Source organism: Bufo bufo, chromosome 5 (assembly GCF_905171765.1).
Source record: "Bufo bufo chromosome 5, aBufBuf1.1, whole genome shotgun sequence".
NCBI classification, from domain to species: Eukaryota; Metazoa; Chordata; class Amphibia; order Anura; family Bufonidae; genus Bufo; species Bufo bufo.
Window position 1 is genome coordinate 178,338,546 of NC_053393.1, and position 26,630 is coordinate 178,365,175.

General features: G+C 47.0%; 1 protein-coding gene across 2 annotated transcripts in view; it reads left to right on the forward strand.

Moving 5' to 3' along the window:
* The first annotated feature begins 14,020 nt into the window (after window positions 1-14,020).
* Window positions 14,021-26,630, forward strand: part of CEP192 (centrosomal protein 192) — a 184,635-nt gene continuing 172,025 nt past the window's right edge. For both annotated transcript variants that reach the window (XM_040432242.1, XM_040432243.1), the window contains exons 1-3: window positions 14,021-14,148; window positions 21,495-21,675; window positions 24,120-24,248. In XM_040432242.1, coding sequence (XP_040288176.1) covers window positions 21,509-21,675; window positions 24,120-24,248 — 296 coding nt within the window. In that variant the 5' untranslated portion in view covers window positions 14,021-14,148; window positions 21,495-21,508. The remainder of the gene's footprint in view (window positions 14,149-21,494; window positions 21,676-24,119; window positions 24,249-26,630) is intronic.

Below are 26,630 nucleotides of genomic sequence, written 5' to 3' on the forward strand. Positions count from 1 at the left end.
GTTAGCTTTTTCTTTAAGAAGCCCTCTTACTCTGCACTCATTACCTGTATTGAGGATTTCCAATGCTTCCAAGCCCTTTCCTTCTAAATTACTTGCATAAAAAGGGATTCTGTCATGAGATTTGAGCCCTATAAGCTAAACATATGGCCAGGTCCGTACTAATAACATGAATCCTAAACTGCCCTTATTAAACCTGCTTGTGGCTCTATTAGCCCAAAAAACAGTTTTTTATAAGCTGTCACTCACCTACCTAAGGCGCCCAAGGGGTTTTACGTTAACCCAGGGTGCCCGCCCGCACCCCTCGCCTTCTGGTGCCCAGCGCCGCCTTCCTCACCTCAGCCCCGCCTCCGCAATCCTCCCGTCCCTCTGCCAGATCCGGCGCCTGCGCACTAGGCTCAGCCTGATGCGCCGCGGACTCATGGCAGCGGTTTCGTTGAGCGAAGTGCGCATGCGCCGCCTGATGTGCTGTCACGGAACCATGAACCAGACGTACAACAAGAGATAAGTGAAAATAAGAAGGCTTTATTGAAAATAAAGCTGTAAAGCAAAAGTCCAAACGGATGGTGAAACCGAGCAGAGTCTTTGCGAAGCCAGAGGTCAGGAACCAGAAGGGTAGTCAGACGAAGCCAGGATCAGGAACCAGCAGGGTAGTCAGACGAAGCCAGGATCAGGAACAGAAGCAGCAGCAGTCTTAGAAGCATGTGAACACAAGAGGACCAAGCAAGGAACTGAAGCCACAGACCTCCTATATATATGAGCTAGGCATCCAGCTCCTCCCAGTGGGAAGGAGGAGCCGCAGGGTGGAAGGCTACAAGAAACCCAGAAACCAGATGGCCGCCAGCACATGTCAAACGAAGGAGAACAGCAAGAAGGTAAGACCATGACAGTACCTCCCCCTCAAGGGCCCCTCCTCCGCGGAGCACAAAACGGTTTCTGAGGGAAGCGTGCGTGGAAGGCTCGGAGCAAGGCAGGAGCATGGACATCTGCGGAGGGAACCCAGGAACGCTCCTCTGGACCATAACCACGCCAATGGACCAAAAACTGCAACCGACCGCGGACCAGGCGTGAGTCGAGGATATTGCTCACCTCATATTCCTCACGATTGCCCACTTGGACCGGACGAGGCCGAGGAACCGAGGAAGTGAAACGATTACACACCAGTGGCTTCAACAGGGAGACATGAAACACGTTGGAGATCCGCATGCCAGGAGGAAGCGCAAGGGCATAGGCTACCGGGTTTACCCTGCGAAGCACTCGGAAGGGACCAACAAAGCGAGGCGCCAGCTTGGGAGTGGGCACTCGAAGGTTGAGGTTGCGGGTGGACAACCATACACGGTCTCCGACCTGGTAGGAAGGAGCAGGCGCTCGTCTGCGATCAGCCTGGAGTCTCTGGCGCTGCGCAGAGACCTCAAGGGACTTCTGGATCTGTACCCAAGAAGCACGTAGGACGGAAAGGTGATCCTCCACAGCCGGAATATCCTGGGGAGAGAATACCTCCGGTAACACGGCAGGTTGGAACCCATAATTGGCCATGAAGGGAGACGTCCCAGAGGAAGAGTTCACCGCCGTGTTCCTGGCAAACTCAGCCCAAGGCAGGAGGTTAACCCAATTGTCTTGGTGATCGGAGACATAGCAACGAAGGAATTGCTCCAAGGCCTGATTGGATCGTTCTGCGGCCCCATTGGACTGAGGGTGGTAGGCCGAGGAGAAGGAGAGATGAATCCCCAACTGGGAGCAAAAGGCGCGCCAGAACCTGGACACAAACTGACTCCCCCGATCCGACACAATCTCCTTGGGCAAACTGTGCAACCGGAAGACCTCCCTGGCAAAAATCGTGGCCAACTCTTGTGCAGAGGGTAACTTCTTGAGAGGAACACAGTGGCACATTTTGGAAAACCGATCCACAATCATGAGAATGACCGTATGGCCTCGGGATGCAGGGAGGTCCACAATGAAATCCATCCCCAGGTGTGACCATGGGCGCTCCCCGGTGGCTATGGGTTGCAGAAGGCCCAACGGAAGGTGCCGAGGGGACTTACTCTGGGCACAAACGGAGCATGCCGCTACATATGCGGCGATGTCGGAACGTAGGGAAGGCCACCAGAACAGACGTGAAACAGCCCAGGACAGCTGATTCTTTCCAGGATGCCCCCGCGGTCTTGGAGTTATGGTAGGTTCGCAACAACCGAGTGCGCAACTCCTCAGGCACAAAACATCTGCCGTTGGGTCTCCCAGAGGGAGCACCAGATTGAGCCGCCAAAATCTGCTCACCCAGGGGAGAGGTCAGGCTGGTGCGAATGGCGGCCAGGATCTGATTCGGAGGTATGACCGAAGTCGGAATCGACTCCTCCCTGGACAGCTCGGAGTACTGCCGTGATAAGGCATCCACCCTGATGTTCTTGGAACCGGGTAGGTAGGAGACCACGTAATTAAAACGTGACAAGAACAGAGCCCATCTGGCCTGACGTGGTGTCAATCTCTTGGCCTCAGAAAGGTAGGTCAGATTCTTGTGGTCCGTCAGGATGAGAACCGGAACCACCGAACCCTCGAGCAAGTGCCTCCATTCTTTAAGGGCCTGCACGATGGCCAATAACTCCCTGTCACCAATCTGAAAGTTGCACTCCGCGGAAGACAGTTTCCGGGAGTAAACCCACAAGGAAGCAGAGGACCCTCTGGTGTTCTACGCTGAGACAGAAGGGCGCCTACTCCCGTCTCAGACGCGTCCACCTCGAGGACAAAGGGCAACCCAGGGTTGGGATGCGACAGAATCGGAGCCGACACAAAGGCGGACTTTAGGGCCTCAAAAGCTCGGATGGCCTCGAGCGGCCAGACCTGGGAATTACTGCCCTTCCTGGTCAGATCCGTGAGAGGCTTGGCCAGCATGGAAAAGTCCCTGATGAACTTCCGATAATAATTGGCGAAGCCCAAAAAGCGCTGCAGGGAACGAAGACCACTGGGCTGGGGCCACTGTAAGACAGCCGAAACCTTCTCAGGATCCATGGAGAACCCCTCAGCGGAAATGATGTAACCTAAGAAGGTTACCTGGGATCGGTGTGAAATTCGCATTTCTCAAGCTTACCGAACAGCTTGTTCTCTCGTAACCGTTGCAACACTCGTCTGACATCCAGAATGTGGGCCTCCATGGATTCAGAATATACCAAGATGTCATCCAAATAGACCACCACCTCACTGCTGCAACAGGTCACGGAAAACATCGTTGATGAATTCCTGAAAGACTGCGGGCGCATTGCACAACCCCAAAGGGCATAACCAAGGATTCGTAATGACCGGTCCTGGTGTTAAACGCGGTCTTCCACTCATCGCCCGCCTTGATCCTTACCAGGTTATATGCCGCCCTCAGGTCGAGTTTGGTAAAGACCGTGGCCCCTTTAAGGCGATCGAACAGCTCGGAAATCAAGGGTATCGGGGTAAGCGTTCTTGATCGTGATGCGATTGAGACCCCTGTAATCGATGCAAGGCCTCAACTCACCACCCCTTCTTTTTCACAAAGAAAAATCCAGCCCCTGCCGGGGACGAAGATTTGCGAATGTGTCCGCGTGAAAGCGCCTCCCTCACGTACTCCTCCATGGCCTCATTCTCCGCTACCGACAGTGGATAGACTTTGCCACGAGGAGGAACGGCACCAGATTGTAACTCTATGGCACAATCGTATGGGCGGTGCGGAGGTAGGGCAACCGCGCGCACCTTATCGAATACATCCCGGTACTCCTCGTATTCAGGAGGCAACAGAGAGTCCGAGGAAGTACACAGCAACTTGACAGACCCATGGATGCAACTAGCCCCACACTGCGGTGACCACGAGAGGATCTCGACCGATCTCCAATCGAAAGTCGGATTATGCTTCTGGAGCCAGGGGTACCCCAAGACCACCGAGTAGTGTGGAGACGAAATAACCTGGAGGCAGACCGACTCTCTGTGAACGGCACCAATGGCTATCCCCACTGGAAGGGTCTCATGAGTCACGTGTGGCGGCAGAAGGGGTCTGCCGTCTATCGCCTCAAGAGCCAGTGGGGAACCTCGAGCCTGCAGAGGAATGGAATTGGCGGCAGCGAACACACTATCAATGAACAAACCACCAGCACCAGAGTCCACCAACGCCTGGGTCGTCACCGAGCCCCCGACCCAGGAGAGGACAACAGTGATCAGTGGTTTGTCAACACGGGAAACCGGGGACGAGGAGACTCCACCCAGATCTGCCCCCGACAGGATCTCAGGTACGAGCGTTTTCCCGGACGGTTCGGACATGCCAACCGAAAATGCCCACCGAGACCACAGTACATGCATCGGCCCTCGCGTCTCCGGAGTGCCCTCTCCCCCTCGGACAGGCGAGCAAACCCCAGCTGCATGGGTTCACCCCCAGACAAGTCATCCCCAGGAGGCGTGGGAGGAGAGGGAGGCACGGGTGGGACAGCAAACGTAGGCACCAATCTGTTAGAAGACCTCCGCAGGTTCTCCTTAAAGGAAGGTCTCTCCCTGAGTCTGGTGTCAATCAAAATCAGGAAAGAAATAAGAGACTCGAGCTCAACTGGTAGGTCCTTAGCTGCAACCTCATCCTTCAAGGCATCCGAGAGACCATGAGAGAAAGCAGCGACCCTGAGCCTCATTATTCCAGCCCACCTCTGCTGCCAGGGTACGAATCCTCAATGGCGTATTCAGCTACGGATCGTGAACCCTGTCTGATGGACATAAGGAGCTTCGCAGCAGAGGCAGCACGAGCCGGCACATCGAATACCTTCCGAAGAGAAGCAACAAAACCGGAAAACTCGGCAACCACCGGATTGTTGTTCTCCCATAAAGGGCTGGCCCAGGCCAAGGCCTTGTCCGAGAGCAGCGAGATCAAGAAGCCCACCTTTGATCTCTCAGTGGGAAAGGCATGTGGCAGCAACTCGAAATAAATGCCCACCTGGTTAAGGAAACCTCGGCACTGAGTTGGCTCTCCCCCAAAGCGCTGTGGAAGAGGGGCAGAACCGGTCATACCCCGAAACACCGCAGGCGCAACAACAGGTGTCGGGGTAGACTCTGGCGCAACAACCGGAGCGGCAGTAGGAGCGAGCCCAGGAGCGACAACCGACCCATCGGCAACGGGAGCGAAATGAGCCGTGCGTTCAAGCAGGGTTTGCAACGCCACAGCGAACCGACCCAACAAGTGATCCTGCTGATCAAGTCTGGCAACCAGCGTGGGTAGCGAGGATGGCCCTGTACCGTCAGAATTCATGGCTTGGTCCTAATGTCACGGAACCATGAACCAGACGTACAACAAGAGATAAGTGAAATAAGAAGGCTTTATTGAAAATAAAGCTGTAAAGCAAAAGTCCAAACGGATGGTGAAACCGAGCAGAGTCTTTGCGAAGCCAGAGGTCAGGAACCAGAAGGGTAGTCAGACGAAGCCAGGATCAGGAACCAGCAGGGTAGTCAGACGAAGCCAGGATCAGGAACCAGAAGCAGCAGCAGTCTTAGAAGCATGTGAACACAAGAGGACCAAGCAAGGAACTGAAGCCACAGACCTCCTATATATATGAGCTAGGCATCCAGCTCCTCCCAGTGGGAAGGAGGAGCCGCAGGGTGGAAGGCTACAAGAAACCCAGAAACCAGATGGCCGCCAGCACATGTCAAACGAAGGAGAACAGCAAGAAGGTAAGACCATGACATGTGCATGCGCACTTCGCTCAATGAAGCCGCTGCCAGGAGTCCGCGGCGCATCAGGCTGAGCCTAGTGCGCAGGCGCCGGATCTAGCAGAGGAACGGGAGGATTGCGGAGGTGGGGCTGAGGTGAGGAAGGCGGCGCTGGGCACCAGACGGCGAGGGGTGCAGGCGGGCACCCTGGGTTAACGTAAAACCCCTTGGGCACCTTAGGTAGGTGAGTGACAGCTTATAAAAACCAGTTTTTTGGGCTAATAGAGCCACAAGCAGGTTTAATAAGGGCAGTTTAGGATTCATGTTATTAGTACGGACCTGGCCATATGTTTAGCTTATAGGGCTCAAATCTCATGACAGAATCCCTTTAATTGCACTTGTTTGAACTTTTTACCTGTATAAGACACCTGTCCACACACTCAATCATACTCCAACCTCTCCACCATGGCCAAGACCAAAGAGCTAAGGACACTAGCGACAAAATTGAAGACCTGCACAAGGCTGGTATGGGCTACAGGACAATAGGTAAGCAACTTGGTGAGAAGGCAACAACTATTGGGGCAATTATTAGAAAATGGAAGTAATACAAGATGACTGTCAATCTTCCTTGGTCTGGGGCTACATGTAAGTTTTTGCCTCATGGGGAAAGGATTATTCTGAAAAAGGTCAGGAATCAGCCCAGAACTACAGGGGAGGACCTGAAGAGAGCTGGGACCACAGTCTCAAAGATTACCTTTAGTAACACACTATGCCATCATGAATTTAAATCCTGCAGGGCACGCAAGGTCCCCTTGCTCACGCCAGCCCATTTCCAAGTCCGTTTGAAGTTCACCAATGACCATCTGGATGATCCAGCGGAGGCATGAGAGAAGGTCATGTGGTCAGATAAGACAAAAATAGAACTTTTTGGTATCAACTCCACTTGCCGTGTTTGGAGGAAGAAGAAGGATGAGTGGAACCCCAAGAACACTGTCCCAACCGTAAAGCATGGGGGTGAAAACATCATACTTTGGGGGTACTTTTCTGCAAAGGGGACAGGACGACTGCACCATATTAAAGGGAGGATGGATGGGGCCATGTTTCGCAAGGTTTTTGGCCAACAATCTCCTTGCCTCAGTAAGAGCATTCAAGATGGCAGGGTCTTCTAGCATGACAATGACCCGAAACATACAACCAAGGCAACTTAGGAGTGGCTTCGTAAGAAGCATTTCAAGATCTTGGAGTGGCCTAGCCAGTCTCCAGGCAGGAACCTAATCGGAAATCTTTGGAGGGAGCTGAAACTCAATGTAGCCGAGCGACAGCCCCGAAACCTGAAAGATCTGGAGAAGATCTCTATGGAGGAGAGGCCCAAAATCCCTGCTGCAATGTGTGCAGGAAACATGTGACCTCTGTAATTGCAAACAAAGGTTTCTGTACCAAATATTAAAGAGTAACTAAACTTTTGTATAATTTTTTGTTAACCTGTCCCTAATGCCCTAATAAAACTTTTTGTAATATAGTTTATTATATATTTTTTTTTTCACTTTTCCCTACCTAAAGAGCGCGTTTCGCTGTGCGCCTAAAATACACTTCTCTGTACGCCACTGACTGCTCAGTGGTGTACGGAGTACGAAGTTGACACTTTATCAATGGGGCCGCAGCGTAGGGAGTACATTGCTGCTCTTGCCTGTGCCCCCCGAGGTTTACTAAATCCTGGCATAGCACACGGGTACTCTGTAACTGTGTGCTATGCCAGGATTAGCTGAGCAGGCTCCTGCCTGTGCTTGACATGCAGGACTCTTAGATTAGCAAAGCAGGCAGATGCCCGCTCTACTCAGCTAATCCTGGCATACTACAGGGTACCCATGTGCTATGCCAGGATTTAGTAAACCTCTGTTGGCCATATGTGCTCCTGCCCGTACTCCCTGCGCTGAGGCCCCATTGACAAAAATGCCAACTCCGTACAGCGGTGTACAGAGAAGTGGATTTTAAGGGCACAGCAAAACATGCGCTTTAGGTAGGGGAAGGTGTAATAATTTTTTAATTTTTTTATAAACTATATTACAAACAGTGTTATTAGGGACAGGTTAACAAAAATGTATACAAAAGTTTAGTTACTCTTTATGTTTCAAAAGGTATTTATTGAGTTTTGCATATAAAAAGAAGACACCATAACAATAATGGTAGAAAAAACAAAAGAAATAAAAACATGAAAGTAAAATATCTCTTGGGTACAATGTAGTAGAGTTACATATAGTTAGGGATTGGGAAATGGAGCAGAGAGTCAATCCTCCTTCTTTCAGCTCACCAGAAACACACCTTTTACAGAGAGACAACCTGACGTATGTCCGAAGAATGTGATGAAGATAACCAGGGTTCCCACACCTTTTCAAAAGTGGAAAATGAATCTGTGCGGATGGCCGCCAATTTTTCGAACATCAGTATTTTATTTATTCTATCTAGGACAGCTTGGAAGGACAATGAGTCTGATCGCCATTTAAAAGCTATATGAATTCTGGCTGCAAGTAAAATGAATTGGGCAAGTTTAAATTTTGCAAAGGATAGCCTATGGGGTTGATCCCCTAGAAGGCAATATGGTACTGTTAAAGGAAAAGTAAAATCTAGGACTGAAGAGATCAGACTCACTGTCTGGTTCCAGAACCTCTCCACTATGGGACAGGACCACCAGATATGAAGCATTGAGCCTTCCTCATTACATCCTCTAAAGCACATAGGTGATACTTCAGGGTAGATACAGTGAAGTCGTGTAGGAACCATGTAAGTTCTATGCAATACTTTTATGGAGGATTCAGCTAGTGTGACTTGCCAAGATCCCTTAGATAGGGTCTGTGATCGTTGGGACCATCTGGAGATAGAAAACTCCTGATGCAGATCTTCTTCCCAGGCCCTCATGTAGGACAATTTCTGGCCTTCAGGAATGGTATTGAGGGCTCCATAAATCCTTGATAATAGGCCTTGTCTGTATAATGAGTATGTAATAGAGCGTTCAAAAGCAGTAAATTCCACTTTTAGTTACTCTTTAACCTCTTAGGGACATATGACGTACCAGTACGTCATGATGTCCTGGTACTTAAGGACACATGACGTACCGGTACGTCATGTGTAGTTCCGATCACCGGGTGCCTGCTGAAATCAATCAGCAGGCACCCTGGGACAAAGCGCGGGGGGGGTCCTTTGACCTGAGGTTTGCGGGTCGTTCTGGCGGTGCCATCGGGTCCCCGTGCTGCTGTAATGGGGACCCGATGGCATGCAAGGCAGCGCGATGCCTTCCTTAGGCATCGGCGCTGCCTTCTGGTGAAGAGCCTGTGAGATCCAGCCCCCTGGATCTCACAGGCAGGAAGCTGTATGAGTAATACACACAGTATTACTCATACAGCCAATGCATTCCAATACAGAAGTATTGGAATGCATTGTAAAGGGGATCAGACCCCCAAAAGTTGAAGTCCCAAAGTGGGACAAAAAAAAAGTTAAAAAATTGTTGGGAAAAAAAAATCCCCCCCCCCAAAAAAAATTACATTTCAAGTAAAAAAAAATACCCCAAATAAAGTTAAAAAAATTGGTAAAAAATAGGAAAATAAAATTGTAGACATATTAGGTATCGCCGCGTCCGTATCAACCGGCTCTATAAACATATCACATGACCTAACCCCTCAGATGAACACCGTAAAAAATAAAAACTGTGCTAAATAAACAATTTTTTTGTCACCTTACATCACTAAAAGCACAACAGCAAGCGATCAAAAAGGCGTATGCCCACCAAAATAGTACCAATCTAACCATCACCTCATCCCGCAAAAAATGAGCCCCTACCTAAGACAATCGCCCAAAAAAATAAATAAACTATGGCTCAGAATATGGAGACACTAAAACATTCTTTTGTTTTAAAAAAGCTGTTATGTAAAACTCAAGTAAATTAAAAAAAGTATACATATTAGGTATCACCGCGTCCATAATAACCTGCCCTATAAAAATATCACATGACCTAACCCCTCAGGTGAACACCGTAAAAAATAAAAACCGTGTAGAAAAAGCCATTTTTTTTGTTAACTTACATCACAAAAAGTGTAATAGCAAGCGATCAAAAAGTTATATGCACCCCAAAATAGTGCCAATCAAACCGTCATCTCATCCCAGAAAAAATGAGACCCTACCTAAGATAATCGCCCAAAAACTGAAAAAAATATGGTTCTCAGAATATGGAGACACTAAAACATGATTTTTTTGTTTCAAAAATGATATTATTGTGTAAAACTTACATAAATAAAAAAAAGTATACATATTAGCTATCGCCGCATCCGTAATAACCGTAAAAAAATAAAAATAAAAACTGTGTAAAAAAAGCCATTTTTTGTCACCTTACATCACAAAAAGTGTAATAGCAAGCGATCAAAAAGTCATATGCACCCCAAAATAGTGCCAATGAAACCTTCATCTCATCCCGAAACAAATGAGCCCCTACACAAGACAGTCGCCCAAAAAATAAATATAACTATGGCTTTCAGAATGTGGAGACACTAAAGAACCATAAAAAAAAAATGCTTTGTTATGTAAAACTGAAACAAACAACCAATAAAGTTGTCATATTTGGCATTGTCGCGTCCGTGACAACCTGCTCTATAAAAATACCATATGATCTAACCTGTCAGATGAATGTTGTAAAGAACAAAAAAATAAACTGTGCCAAAACAGCTATTTCTTGTTACCTTGCCTCAAAAAAAGTGTAATATAGAGCAACCAAAAATCATATGTACCCTAAAATAGTACCAACAAAACTGCCACCCTATCCCTTAGTTTCTAAAATGGGGTCACTTTTTTGGAGTTTCTACTCTAGGGGTGCATCAGGGGGGCTTCAAATGGGACATGGTGTCCAAAAACCAATCCAGCAAAATCTGCCTTCCAAAAACCTTATGGCAATCCTTTCCTTCTGCGCCCTGCCATGTGCCCGTACAGCAGTTTATGACCACATATGGGGTGTTTCTGTAAACTACAGAATCAGAGCAATAAATATTGAGCTTTGTTTGGCTGTTAACTCTTGCTTTGTAACTGGGAAAAAAATTAAGCCTGTAAGCCTCACAAACTGACTTCAGACCTGAACTGGTCCTTAAAAAGTGGGTTTTTAAAAATTTCAAGATTTGTTTCTAAACTTCTAAGCCTTGTAACATCCCCAAAAAATAAAATGTCATTCCTAAAATGATCCAAACATGAAGTAGACATATGGGGAATGTAAAGTAATAACTATTTTTGGTAAATTTGGTATTTTTATTAATAAAATTTTTATTTTTTTTACTCAATTTTACAAGTGTCATGAAGTACAATATGTGACGAAAAAACAATCTCAGAATGGCCTGGATAAGTCAAAGCGTTTTAAAGTTATCACCACATAAAGTGACACTGGTCAGATTTGCAAAAAATGGCCTGGTCCTTAAGGAGTTAAGTTCTGTTTTTCTATTGCATCAAATACTAATTTCATGCAATAAAATGCTAATTAATTATTTTTAAATCATACAATGTGATTTTCTGGATATTTTTTAGATTCTGTCTCAAACAGTTGAAGTGTACCTACGATAAAAATTACAGACCTCTCCATTCTTTGTAGGTGCGAAAACTTGCAAAATCGCCAGTGCATCAAATACTTATTTTCCCCACTGTATCTGGAGCCATGTTGACTGCAGTATATTCCACAGCTGCTGGAGGATCTATAGGACCAACACAATGATCGAAGTGGTTCCTCAGATGCTCAACTGGGTTCAAGTCTGGGGAATTAGGGGGCCAGGGTGGTACTTGAAAGTCTTGGTCATGCTCTTCCAACCAACAGTGTGACATGTCGCATTGTCTTGCTGAAATATTTCATGCTCTCCAGGGAAGACAATCAGCATGTATGGGTGTGTATGATCTGGAAGGATAGATTCATACCCAAATCAGTTGAGGATGCCTTCCACATGGATGAGTGGGCCCAGAGAATTCCACAAAAACATTCCCTAGACCTGCGATGGCTAACCTCCGACACTCCAGCTGTGGTAAAACAACAACTCCCAAGATGCATACACTTGCTTGGCTGTTCTCAGAAATGAATGGAGCATACTGGGAGTTGTAGTTTTACCACTGCTGGAGTGCCGGAGGTTAGCCATCACTGCCCTAGACCATAATGCTGCCACCACCAGCTTGTGTTCCAGCAATGGTTGCAGGGTGCTTTCTCGCCGATGTTTCTAACCTGCCACACCAACCTCCACCCATTCGATGAACCAAAAACTGTCACTCCCAATCTGGGGAGGTCCAATTCCGATACTTCTGCAAAAAGTGAATCCTTTTCTGCCGATGCAACTTCATTAGCAGAGGTGCAGTGACCATCCGTCTGCTTTGAAGCCCCATACACAGTAGGGTTTGCTAAACTGTTTTAGACACGTCTGGTAGCCTTCTGGTTCATTTTGGCAGTGAGCTGCTTCACTGTATTGCGTCAGTCCACTCTCGCGCACCTTCATTGCCGACGTTCACCTCTGAAATCAATAGCACGTGGTGCTCCACAGTTTCCACATCGATTATTCACAGTAGTGCCATTTGTCCACTCTCAATACACTTTCGCCACAGCAGCACGCGAAGAGTTCACAAACTGCACAGTTTCAGAAATCCTGCCGCCCTTGGCCTGAAAGCCAATAATCGCCCCTTTTTTGTAACTCTGATAAATCCCATGACAGTAAAGAGGGATATGTGTGCAGACAGTCTATCGCACACCTTATATACCCACCTAGCCAGCTCACCACACTTCCTTCATGGGCTACGCACTGCCGACGTCGAAAGTATGAAGTGGTCATAACTCCAGTGGATTTCTTAGATTACTTTCACATCTGCGCTTTCCCTTTCCGCTATTAAGATCCGTCATTCATTGTCAACGGGGACAAAACTGAACTGAATGAAACGAAATGCACCAGAATGCATTCTGTACCGTTTGGTTGATTCCCCATCGCTGACAGAATAACACTGCAAGCAGCGTTATTGAGTGCGGCCTGCGATGCGGAGCAAGACGGATCCGACATGACTCACAATGTAAGTCAATGGTGACGGATCTGTTTTCTCGGACAGAAAAGAAAACGGATCCGTCCCCCATTGACTTACAATGGTTTTAGAGACAGATCTGTCATGGCTATTTTAGCGTCCATTCACACATCCGTAGTGCATTGCGGATCTGCAATACACCCGGCCGACCCCCATAGAAATGCCTTTTCTTGTCCGCAATTGCGGACAAGAATAGGACATGTTCTATTTTTTTCCGGAGCCGCGGACCGGAAGATCGGCGGCACGCTCCGGAAATGCACACTGTGTGCTGTCTGCATCCATTCCGTCCCCATAGAGAATTAATGGGTCCGCATCTGTCCCGCACAATTGCGGAACGGATGCGGACCACAATTGCGGACGTGTGAATGGAGCCTTAGAGATAATACAACCGGATCCGTTCATAACGGATGCCGACGGTTGTATTATCATGACGGAAGCATTTTTGCTGATCCATGCTGGATCCAGCAAAAAACGCTAGTGTGAAAGTAGCCTTAGTAACACTAGCATAGGAAATGTCAGACTTAGGGCTCATTCACACAACCGCGCCGTGTTCCGCAACCCAGTAGATTTACTGCACTGCATAAAGATAGGCAGTGTGCAGCAGCACAGCCAGACTAAGTTCATATAAAAAACACGGATGCTGCCTGTGTGCGTTCCGCAATTTTTGGAACAGAATGGGCAGCCCATTATAGAAATGCCTATTCTTATCTGCAAAACGGACAAGAATAGGACACATCTTTTTTTTGCGGGGTCATGGAATGGAGCAACCATGTGCTGTCCGCATCTTTTGCGGCCCCATTGAAATGAATGGGTCCGCAACCCGTTCTGCAAAATTGTGGAACGTATTCGGACCCATTTATAAGGTCTTCTGAATGAGCCCTTAGTACAATCTTCCCCATGCCGTTTTGTAGATTTGTTTGCAGTCAATTTGCATGCATATGGGGTAGTTAGGAGGGGCAGCTATCAGCTACCTAAATGATATGGACATCAATTTGGGGGGGCATCATGAGCTCTAAATAGGGTCCTCCATGTACCACACAGAGCAGTACTGCACAGGTATACCACTGTGGCACGCCACGGTATAATGTCGCCCCCTGGAGGTTCCTTCTGGAGCTGCCCGCGAAGGATATATAAGGTTATATTGTATGAACTGCGCATGCCCCTCATAAGTACATCCCTTTTGACGGCAGGACCGCCCAAACTCCGCCCATAACAGGTCGCACAGCTGTCCGCAGACTCCTCCCCCTGCCAATGTGTGACTGCTGAGTGACGCGCGCTGCAATTTTTGTACAGTTGGAGCCGCCTCCCGTTAAGGCTCCGCCCACCACAGCTGAGCTTTCAAAGCGAGACACCGGAGAGCCGGGATTGTTGTGCTCGTTCTCCCGCGCTTCTCCAGCCACACGTTACTGGTGCGCTCTCCGGAGAGCCGGCGCTGCTAGCCAGGTAGGTATCACTGAGCGGAGCGGGCCGCACAGCCCGGATGGGGCGGCTGGAGCGTGCCGAGAACTTTCTTCAGTCCGGAGCCTGGACTGAGGACGTGGGAGGAGTGGCCGGACGTGTACGTAACGGGCACGTAACGGGCTGCTGGTTACAAATAAGTGCTGGGGGGAGGCATGGCGTAGTGTGCGCTGTGAGCGGAGTCCATGACTGTGGGTGACAGACATCCCAACCTGCAAAAACTCATTTCAGGGAGGTTTTCTTATTTTTTTTTTCTTTCACGAACTTTTTATTACATTTTACAAACATATGCAGTATCTGCACACTTTGCTCTATGGTGTGGAGGACTGGGCTCATTACCCTGCCCCAAATTATCGTATTTATGTATATGATTAAAGGGATTCTGTCACCACCTATAAGCCCTGTGAGCTAAACATCTGCTCATGTCCAGGGTAGCATTCTGATTTCTAAGGGGGCCTTATAAAAGCTATTTGTGGCTTTATTCTGCGGAAAAACAGGTTTTACTAACCTGTCAATCATTGAATTAAGGTGCCCAAGCAGGGGAGGTCTGTGGATGCATGGTGCCCGGCCGCACGCATCGCAGTTCGTGCCCAGCGCCGCCTTCTACTTCTCAGTGCCGTCTCTCCCTCCTCCCGCTTTGAGATCCCGCGCGTGCGCACAGGCTCAGCCTGATGCGCCGTTGCGGACTGCTGGCATCGGCTTCTTCTTGCACTGTGCGCACGCGCCGAGAAGGGGACACGGCTACAGGTTGCCGGAAAGGTTTACTGCGAGTAAACTAGAGATGGGAAGTTCGGATCTTTCACATGAATCAGTTCATTCAAATGAACCGATTCATGAATCGAATCTTCGGTTCATTCGCTGAGCTGACAAGAAGCTTAGGTTGCGCAATGCGCATGCACGGATGCTTACATTCACTCGCTGAGTCGGGTCTTGGTCTCAGTCAGGAAGTTCAACTTTAAAACCCTGTGTGTAATTATCTACCCCACTGTAGGAAAAAAACAAGCATCCAGGGGGTGTGAATTTAACACTGAGGTAAATAATAGAATTAAAATGGAGGGTTAAATGTGTAAATGTATTTAAAAAAAAAATACATCTCTCTCGATAGTTCTATAGCTACTGAATGAGACAGAAGAAGGGATGCCTTTAACCTATAGATCTCCTTGAGAAGCCAATTTGACCCTAAAGGGTTAATTCAACCTGTAATCTAAACTCTGTCCTGTCACTTCTCTTATCTCTCTGCACTGCTATCAGTGAACCTTTCCGGGATATATTGGATATATTGTCTCACATGCGGGAGTCAGGGAGCCGCTATCTAATAGCGGGAGACTCCCTGAACCTCCGAGAGACTTGAGATCCCTGGGATGAGGCTTGTGGGACTCCTCTCCAGCATAGTCCTGACTTTGGTTGGTGTGCCCTAGAGATTCCCATAGAGGTGAGAGTGACTGGCAGGTGTGTGCTGGTGCTGATGTCCTTCCTAGTCTTCACATGGTGGACTTTCTGACAGTCCACAGCGGATTCCACTGCAAACCCCCTGTGTCTGTCCATTCTTGGCACAGTCTGGAAAACCACAAATAAGTCTACTTTCACACTGGTGTTTTCTCTAACCTCAAATGGAAGCGACCTATGTACCAGAACACTAACTCCACGGGCATGAGTGGAGTACGTAGAGTGAAATTCATGCGCCATCCATGCTCTATGCAGCAACTGGGTCCTGTCTTCCGTAACATGCGTCTCGGATAGACAGAGAATGGCCGGTTGATATGTTCGCAGAGCATGGAAAACTGCATGCCTTTTTGATGTTTGCCCCATGCCCCGCACATTCCAGGCAAGGATCTTAAGAGTACCCATCCACAAGCCAGAATTGATATGCTAAGTGCCCGCCACTATCCATCCACCACAAAATATATTTCTGTCTCACGAGTAACTTATAACCTGTCCCCTCCCCCCCACACACAAAAAAAATAATACAAAGACATCTCCCACCTAAGTAAGGGAGTCAGGGGATCAAAAAGACAAAAATCCTGAACCGGAAGTACAGTAAGGCTACTTTCACACTAGCGTTCGGAGCGGGTCCGTCTGATGTTTCATCAGACGGATCCGCTCCTATAATGCAGACGTTTGCATCCGTTCAGAACGGATCCGTCTGCATTAGAAATTTTTCTAAGTTATAAGTTTGAAAGTAGCCTGAACGGATCCGTCCAGACTTTACATTGAAAGTCAATGGAGGACGGATCCGTTTGAAGATTGAGCCATATTGTGTCATCTTCAAACGGATCCGTCCCCATTGACTTACATTGTAAGTCTGGACGGATGCACTTGCCTCCGCACGGCCTGCGGAGCGGAGGCTGAACGCCGCCAGACTGATGCATTCTGAGCGGATCTGCGTCCACTCAGAATGCATTAGGGCTGGACGGATGCGTTCGGGGCCGCTTGTGAGACCCTTCAAACGGAGCTCACAAGCGGAGCCCCGAACGCTAGTGTGAAAGTAGCCTAACAGATTTCATAAACGGTCACTAATTGGTCCGAACCAAACTATATAGCCCAAACCCCGGCCATATAAACACAGTGCTTCCACCACCCTGCTGTAAAGTCAGACTGCCCAAGGCCCCAATCCATGAACTCAACATGGGGAACTCGGGAAGTCAGACAAGAGCTATCTGGTCCCTTATACCCGTCTAGAATCAAAGCAAGGTCCCATTAGGAAACAAAGCAAATACATGTTACAGAGTCCCTTATGGAACCCTCTTGCAAATACCGTCCATCTACATCATAGAAGGATACGACAGATCTTCAAGTGTTGCCACGAAGATTGCATTCGTGGGCATCCAGCCACTGACACGCCTCATCTGGAGAGTCGAACATGTTGATCTTGTCATGTGCAACTATACATAGCCTGGCGGGATAGAACATTGAGTAAGAAAGGCCCGAGTTCCTGAGTCTTTTCTTGACATCTAAGAATCGTGCCCTTTTTTTCTGAACTTCTGCAGAGAAGTCAGGGAACATGGAAATGCGGCTCCCATTAATAGTAAGATCAGCACAGTCTCTTGTGCCCCTGAGAATTGCATCTCTATCTCGATAGTGTAGAATTTTTAGCAGGATAGGCCTCGGCGGCGCCCCAGGAGGCAGTGGACCAGACGGTACATGATGGGCCCGCTCAATAGCAAACAGGGGAGACCATTTATCACTTCCAAGATTATCCCGAATCCTTGAGGCCCCCCATATGGGTATTTAAGGTGTTAAGAGCCAGGCTGCATTGTGTAACAGCTGAAAAGACGTCTTTAATAGTGGGCTCAGTCCCTGGGCCGCCCCCTACATTGTGTGCCCCACTGACCTCAGTGTACTCTGTATCTGGAGCCTTGTGAGAGGAAATGGACGCAGCAGAGATGGTGGCTGCGGTCTGACACCAGTGTCGGCTCTGCTGCGTTCCCCGCCGTAGATGATGAGCGGGCAAACTTTTCTAGCCGCGCGGCAACTTGAGAGATCTTCACCGCGGCCTGTGCGGCGCCATTTTGTTTCACCGGCGTGGCTGCTCCGCACTCCTTCCCCTCCTTGTCTTTGGCTTTCTGGCACGTCCTATCACCACAGTTAGGTGTCGGGACTTAGGAGAGTCGGTCCCCGCTGAAAATGGAACGTATTATCGCTGATTACAGCAGGTGGACGGAAGTTGTCGGGATAGTCGGCCGGGAGCTCTGAGCAGTGCGTCCGCTTACATGCCGGTCAGGCCACGCCCCCCACACTGGCGTTTTGGCTTTCCGTTTGTGAGATCCGTTTCAGGGCTCTCACAAGCGGTCCAAAACGGATCAGTTGTGCCCTAATGCATTCTGAATGGAAAAGGATCCGCTCAAAATGCATCAGTTTTCCTCCGTTCCGCTTTGGAGGCGGACACCAAAACGCTGCTTGCAGCGGAGGCAAACGGATCTGTTCTGGCGCACACAATGTAAGTCAATGTGGACGGATCCGTTTTCACTGACACAATGGAGAACGGATCCGTTCTCCATTTACTTTCAATGATGTTTAAGACTGATCCGTCTTGGCTATGTTACAGATAATACAAACGGATCCATTCTAAACGGAAGCAGGGAGCAGAGAGTTTTCCCTACTTCACTATGGAAACGGAACTGCCTGGCCGGGTGTGAGTGAGTGCCCCCCCATATTATACATGTAATGGAGGCATGGTGCGCTCTGATGGGACCCGAAATTGCCACTGTTCGTCATGCTGGGCCCCATCGGAGCGCTCCATTACATGTGAGTACAGCGGAGCCCCTGCCAGCGGCCTCGGTGGGGGGGGGGGGTGTCCACAGACGGCCGGACCCCCTGGAGTGCCGGGCTCGGTTGCAACTGCGACCCCCTGTATGTACGCCAGTGAACGGAAGCGTTTGTGCAGATCCATGACAGATCAGCACCAAACATGTGTGCAAGTAGCCTAAATTATCTGTGGTGCCAGGTTTGCCAACCGTCCTGAAATTTCGGTATAGTCCGGAAAACTGATTTTTTTTTTATTTATTTATTTTTTCTGCATCTGTGAAAAAAATAATGTCTGACTCTTTTGAGGCTGGTGGTATTTGACTAGATTACTTTGGTGACTGTCATAATTTCTTGTATCGTTGGGGGACATGGGAGACCATGCCAGTGATTTTGGGATAAGTTGTCCAGAAAAAAGAATTCTGCTTGGTGACCTTGGTGGACCTCAATGGGAGGTGGTTTTGACATGGATACCACACAATTTATTCCATGGATGATGCACATGAGTTTGTGGACAATGTTCACCATGTGAATTTTGTCCACAGCCATATCTGGGGGCGATCGAGATGGTTCATTCTGTTTATATTACATTTATTGTTGGAGCTGTTTTAGGCTGGCCCCAGAAACCAGCAGTGGGAAGCTGGAAGAGGAAGGCTCTGCCCACAGTATAGTGGTTGTGCCGGCCAAGTGCAGCTCATTCCCCATCCACCTGACTGCCCATCAAGTGTAAAGCCGCCCGTGTTGCCTTCCGCAATGAACGGAACGAGCGCCGGCTATATAAATGCCTTTTTCTTGTCCGCAAAGCGCGGACAAGAATAGGACAGGTTATATTCTTTTAGCGGGGCCAAGGATGCAGACAGCACACGGAGTGCTGTCCGCATCTTTTGCGGCCCCATTGAAGTGAATAAGTCCGCATCCGAGCCACCAAAACGGCGGCTCGGATGCGGACCCAAACAACGGTCGTGTGCATGAGGCCTTACACAGTGATGCCAACATAAAGTAGACATATGGGGAATGTTAAGTAATAAATATTTTGAGGTTTCACATTCCATCTTAAAAGTTGAGAAATAGAAATTTAGAAAACTGAGTTTTTTTTCTTTAAAATTTTTGGTAAATTTTGGATAAAAAATAATAATTATGGTGGAATTAATCTACTCAAATTTACAACTAACAAGAAGTGCAATGTGTCACGAGTAAACAATCTGAGAATGGCTTGGATGAGTGAAGGTGTTAGAAAATGACCGCATAAAGTGACACATGTTTGCAAAAAAAAATTTGGCCTGGGTAGAAGAGGTTAATTGACCTATGACCAAAAAAAAGGACTTTCAGAAATCCTGTTACGCCTGAACGAGGGCGTACACCATAGAAATAGTTCCTCTGAGGGGACCCTGTATGTATGGTATTCTTGTGGATGCCCGGATTTCTCTTGCTGGACGCAGCCTGTATACGTGTTAGTGTATGTAAATGGCCTCCTCGCTACAGCAATCTGCTGCAGGGGAGGTGTGTGACCAGATTCGATTTTCCTATTGATGGCAGCTGATTACCGGGGGGTTGGAGAAGGGTGTATCACATGGGCAGATTGCACTCGTTCATCGGGCAGTCCAGATGTTTTAGCATGCTGAAAGATGAGGATTTGCTGGCGGCAGATTGTGGTGTCTAATAACGATCTGCCGCCAGCGAACCACTACAGCAGGGGGATGAGCGATGGCATAGCGATCACTCCTCCCCATGCTGTAGACTGCGGTCTGTCTCCTCAGCAAGTGCACAGGCGATTGTCGGGAGGGAACGCTTTCCTCCCAACAATCGTCTGCGCGATCGGGCGGTCTAAGGGTCCATTCACACGTCCGTAAGTGTCTTGTGGATCCGCAAAACATGGACACCGGCAATGTGCGTTCTGCATTTTGCAGATCACACATCTCAGGCACTTCATAGGAAATGCCTATTCTTGTCCGCAATTGCGGACAAGAATAGGACATGTTCTATTTTTTTTTTTCGGGGACGGATTTGCGGACCCGGTAGTGCAGATCCGCAATTCCGGATCCGGGCAGCACATCATGTGGCCCCATAGAAATGAATTGGTCCGTAATTCCGTTCTGAAAAATGCGGAACAGAATTGCGGACATGTGAATTGACCCTAATGCACCTAACCCATAGAGATCAGCTCATTTCTAGGTCAACTTAATCACCTTTTAAAGGGGTTGTCCGGGTTCAGAGCTTAACCCAGACATACCTCCATTTTCACCCAGGCAGCCCCCCTGACTTGAGCATCGGAGCAGTTTATGCTCTGATGTTCTCCTTTGCCCTGCGCTAAATCGCGCAGGGTAAAGGCATTTTCAGGAGTTCCGGTGACGTACTGAGGCTGCCAGGAAGCCCGGTGACGTCACCGGCACTGATGGGCGGACTTTAGCGCTGCCCTAGCCAGTAAAATGGCTGGGCAGCGCTAAAACACGCCCATCGGAGCTGGTGACGTCACTGAACACATTGCCGGGCGAGAAGCCTCCGCCTGGCAGTGTGTTATTGTAAATAAAAGAGCCCGTGCCCTACGCAATCTAGCGCAGGGCAAGGGAGCGCATCAGAGCATGAGATGCTCCGATGCCAACATCAGGGGGGCTGCCTGGGTGAAAATATGGGTATGTCCGGGTTCAGCTCTGAACCTAGACAACTAATTTTTAATATATAATTCCCCCCCCCCCCCCCCCTAGTTTAAAAACTTAATTCATTAGGGGGGGTAATAGGATTAGTTATGATTATCCTGTTTCATATATAATGTAATCATATGATATAAAAGGATGTACATGATGTGATTAACCTGGATCATAGTTATATAGTTCATATAATATGTCTTCTGTAATGTATGACTTTATGCTTTTTACATCCAAATAAAGAAAGTTATAAAAAAAATAAAAACTTATTTCAGACAGCAGTGGAATAAAATAACAACAAATGGTCACAAACTCTCCTTTCAAATTGAAGGCGGCTTCACTGAAACAGTCCCATGGTTTCCCGCCAGCCTCTGCTGCCGTTCCTGCAGTGAAGATGGATCTGTATGAACTGTGTAATTCTAATCTAATGTATTCATTTTTACCTAGCGGAGAACCCTACAATGACTGAACATTACAAGAACATAGAAGATGAAACTTTTCCAAGCTATTTAGCGGATTCAATTAACAGCAACCTCAGTGAAGCTCTTGAGAACTGCACGCTCTCTTCAACTTTGGGATTACCTGTCGCTGCATCTACTGTTGCCAAAGTGCGCCCTGCTTCCGACCGGTAAGACTGCATCTGTTTTCCTAGTTGTATTGAGCTTTGATCCATTTGGTATTCAGATTTCTTCTTTCTTGAAGATTTTACAGCTTTTCTGAGAAATATAAAACTTAGTGCGTTAATGGGGTTCCTGTTGAATACAACACGGCTAATTGCCGTAATGTAAGTAATAACCCTTTCCTCCACGCTACGTTACAACCAAACCTTTATGGGCTTTTACAAAATATCAGGCTGCTGAAAACCATGTTAAAAACTATGGGGTCAGATCTGGCTGGATTCATGTATAGAAGTTTCCATTTAATATTCTATTGGTCTCCATTGCATGTATTCATAACTGTGCAGTGTCTATGTAGCTTGTGTGTTTTATGCACCAGCAAAGCCCCTGACGTGTTTTACTGCATCGTAAGGAGTTTACCAGGGCTCTTCCAAGGAGAGCTTCTATTTTGGATGCTTTATCCCACTCCCTCACATCGGTCAGTGGAGGCCCATACTGCCGAGCTCCCTAGACAACATACATTCTCCATTCATACCTGCAGTTCTTGGTGACTAGCTGCCAATCAGTGTTATCTGCAATGTCTCAGATACAAAGTCTTGTGGTACGTCCACATGGTGTGGTTGTGTTGTGGTTAAGTTTCATGCAACCTTATAAACTGCAGCTAAACTGAGTAGAGCCGCACTATTTAGCTGGTCTGCATTATTAGTGATCGCACAGCTATTAACAATCCTATTGGACAGTGCGGTCTTAGTCTACTTTGAGCCTACTGCAGGTCGTATGGCTGCACGTCACTTAGCCATGCCATGTGGTTGGACCTTTGAAAATTTGTACTCATTTCAATGAAGCTCTTTAGCTTTTGTATCTCTTAGGGCTCACGCACATGAACCTTTTTTTTTTTTTTTGGGTTTCAAAAAATAAAACTAAAATGGCTCCGTGTGCGTTCCGTATCCATATGTCTTCACGTCCGTTCCGCAAAACAATGAACATTTCGTATTATTGTCCGTTTTGCGGACAAGGACGGACATTGTTAGAATGGATCAGCAGTCGTATGGATGTCATCCGTATTTTTTTCCGTACCGCAAAATACATAAAATCTGAGTGAGCCTTAAGTCTATATATACACAATAGAGGGACATTCAATGAAGAACTCTGGTGAGTTGTGTAAAATGTTTCTCCATCTGTATCTCACGGAGGTGTAACAAAGTCACCTTCTGTATGCGATGCCTTAACGAACATTCACACATGTTTACAGGACTACACTTGGTTAAAGTTTATGTTCAGACAGATTTTGGCTGCGTGTTTCAGAGCAGATTTTGCACCAAAAATCTGGTCCAAGCAGCACTAAGGCAGGCTCCTGTTTTCAATGGGAGGCTGTGCCACAGTTCATGTGGTCGAAGATTTTCGCTGCACGTTTTTCCAAGACCCTGCCAAGACTATATAGGTCCATTCTTGACATCTGTTACCATTTGGAACTCCTGGCGAAGCCAAAGCAGGCGGCTAAACCTAGAGCAGGTCCACATGAAAACCTACAGAAGAAACCACAGCTCATTGGTTTCTGCTGTGAGATATGCAGCAGATTTATCACTGACAAAATCCTCTGTGTGAACATACGCGAACAGTATGAGAGCCTTTTGAGAAATTGTATGAGGTGGTTGGTGTTGGGTTGTGTGTGTTTATTTTATTTTTTTAAATGATTGGATTTGTGTACATTTTATGTATGAATTATAAGATTCGGCTCGTGTCCCTAAAGGTCGATAATATAAGTATTGTCAGCCTAGATCAGGGATCAGCAACCTTCGGCACTCCAGCTGTTGGATAACTACAACTCCCATCATGCATTCTTGCTCTGCTCTTCATCAAAATGAATGGAGCATGCTGGGAATTGTAGTTTCACAACAGCTGGAGTGCCGAAGGTTGCTGATCCCTGATCTAGGCTGACAATACTTATATTTTCGACCTTCATGGACATGAGCCGAATCTCAGAATTGGGGATAAGCAATTGACTTCAGTTGAAACATCCGAAGTCGATTCGCATAAAACTTCGTTCTAACACTATACGGAGCAGGAACGCCGTACAGTATTAGAATGTATTGGCACCGATGAGCCGAAGTTTTTACTTCACGAAGTCTCGCGAGACTTCACATCATTTCAGAAATTGATTTAGACTGTAAAAAAACATTTCCCAAACTCTGGTTCAGTTTCAAGTGCCTCCGTACAGTATTAGAACGACGTTTTATGCAAATAACTTCGGATGTTTCATCCGAAGTCGATTTACTCATAATGCATGCATCCATATATCACTCCAACAGTCAATGCATTATAATTCATTCATACATTTAACAAAAATCCAATACTATAAAAAAAAAACTAAAAAAAAACACCATACCCTGGCCTAGAACCAGAATTATGCTTTACATACCTGAATTGATTTTCTGACTTTTCTTTTTCTTTCCAGCTCTTTGGATGTTCAAGCTTCTTATTTAGAGAATGAAAAATTGCTGCTGCCAACAAGTGGTGCTTCTAGCATAAGTCACTCCGGAGGAGAAGCAAAAGAGAAATTTGTCCTTAGCTTTAAGGATGATTTGTAAGTGGAAAAAGTTTTCCCCTGAATGATGTCAATATGACCAGATTATAAGATCTCGGGTTGTTCCAAAATGTATTCAGTGTGCAGTGAGGAACCATTTACCCTTCCCCTGTAATCAGAGAGAACATTCCCAATGAACGGTAAACCTAAAATATATAGCTAAAAAAACTGAGAAGTGCAATGGTAACACCCTGTTGTCTATTTATAAGAGTAGCAATAGAGGAATGGCACCCCACAGAGAAATGGGTAATTCAGAGGGACTGCAAATGGGATTTAGTAATACAGTTGCAAGAAAAAGTATGTGAATCCTTTGGAATGATATGAATTTCTGCACAAATTGGTCATAAAATGTGATCTGATCTTCATCTAAGCCACAACAATAGACAGTCTGCTTAAACTAATAACGCACAGAATTAAATGTTACCATGTTTTTATTGAACACACTATGTAAACATTCACAGTGCAGGTGGGAAAAGTATGTGAACCCCTAGACTAATGACCTCTCCAAGAGCTAATTAGAGTGAGGTGTCAGCCAACTGGAGTCCAGTCAATGAGATGAGATTGGAGGTGTTGGTTACAGCTGCCCTATAAAAAACACACCAGTTCCTGGTTTGCTTTTCACAAGAAGCATTGCCTGATGTGAATGATGCCTCGCACAAAAGAGCTCTCAGAAGACCTACGATTAAGAATTGTTGACTTGCAGAAAGCTGAAAAAGGGTTATAAAAGTATCTCCAAAAGCCTTGCTGTTCATCAGTCCACGCTAAGACAAATTGTCTATAAATGGAGAAAGTTCAGCACTGCTGCTACTCTCCCTAGGAGTGGCTGTCCTGTAAAGATGACTGCAAGAGCACAGCACAGACTGCTCAATGAGGTGAAGAAGAATCCTAGAGTGTCAGCTAAAGACTTACAAAAGTCTCTGGCATATGCTAACATCCCTGTTAGCGAATCTACGATACGTAAAACACTAAACAAGAATTGATTTCATGGGAGGATACCACAAAGGAAGCCACTGCTGTCCAAAAAAAAACATTGCTTCACGTTTATAGTTTGCACAAGAGCACCTGGATGTTCCACAGCAGTACTGGCAAAATATTCTGTGGACAGATAAAAACAAAGTTGAGTTGTTTGGAAGAAACACACAACACTATGTGTGGAGAAAAAGGCACAGCACACCAACATCAAAACCTCATCCCAACTGTGAAGTATGGTGGTGGGGGCATCATGGTTTGGGGCTGCTTTGCTGCGTCAGGGCCTGGACGGATTGCTATCATCGAAGGAAAAATTAATTTCCAAGTTTATCAAGACATTTTGCAGGAGAACTTAAGGCCATCTGTCCACCAGCTGAAGCTCAACAGAAGATGGGTGTTGCAACAGGACAACGACCCAAAGCAGAAGTAAATCAACAACAGAATGGCTTAAAGAGAACAAAAATGATCATTTCGTACTGGTAATGTTGTTTTCCGGAGTCCATGACAGCACCAGGAGAGAGGGATCCACCTCCTAGGACAGGAAACCCACAGGTATAAATCTTCAGACGCCCCTACTCCTAAGTGGTTTTCATAGACGAGACAAGAGACATCTTCAGTAAAGGTGGAAAAGAAACAGGGGGGGGGGAATTAAAGTGGTGCTGTCATGGACTCCGGAAAACATTACCGGTACGTAATGATCATTTATCCTTTCGTCCTATGACAGCACCAGGAAAGATTAGACACTTCTGACAGGTTTAATCTATAGTGTCTATAGAAGGTAGAAGCAGAAGACCACGTTGCTGCTCTGCAAATGTCTTGTATAGAAACCTCTGCCTTATCTGCCCAGGAAGTTGCCACCGCTCTTGTAGAATGGGCCGACCAGCCAGACGGGACAGGTTCCTGCATAGAAAGATATGCCAAAGAAATAGCCTGCTTGATCCAACGGGCTAAAGTACCTTTACTAGCTGATTTCCCCTTATTCTGGCCTGAACATAAGACAAACAATGAAGAGGACTTCCTCCAACCTTATGTAGCCTCCTAGGTACCGTAGGACACCTTCTCTAACATCCATAGAATGGAAATCTGCCTCTTCCTCGTTACTCAGATTCTCATAGAAGGAAGGAAGAATCACTTCCTGACTTCTATGGAATTCCGATACTACTTTGGGTAAAAATGCTGGGTCTGGCCTAAGACAGACACAATCATCTTGGAAAACCGTATATGGAGGGCTAATGGAAAGAGCCTGAAGCTCACTAATTCTCCTGGCTGATGTAATGGATTCCAAAAAAGTAAGAATTAGTCTTACCGGTAATGATGTTTCCAGGAGTCCGACATGACAGCACTACATGGAGGATGTCCCCCCGCCCACTATTGGGACAGGAAACAGAGGTTAAAAGCTCCCCCCCACCCACT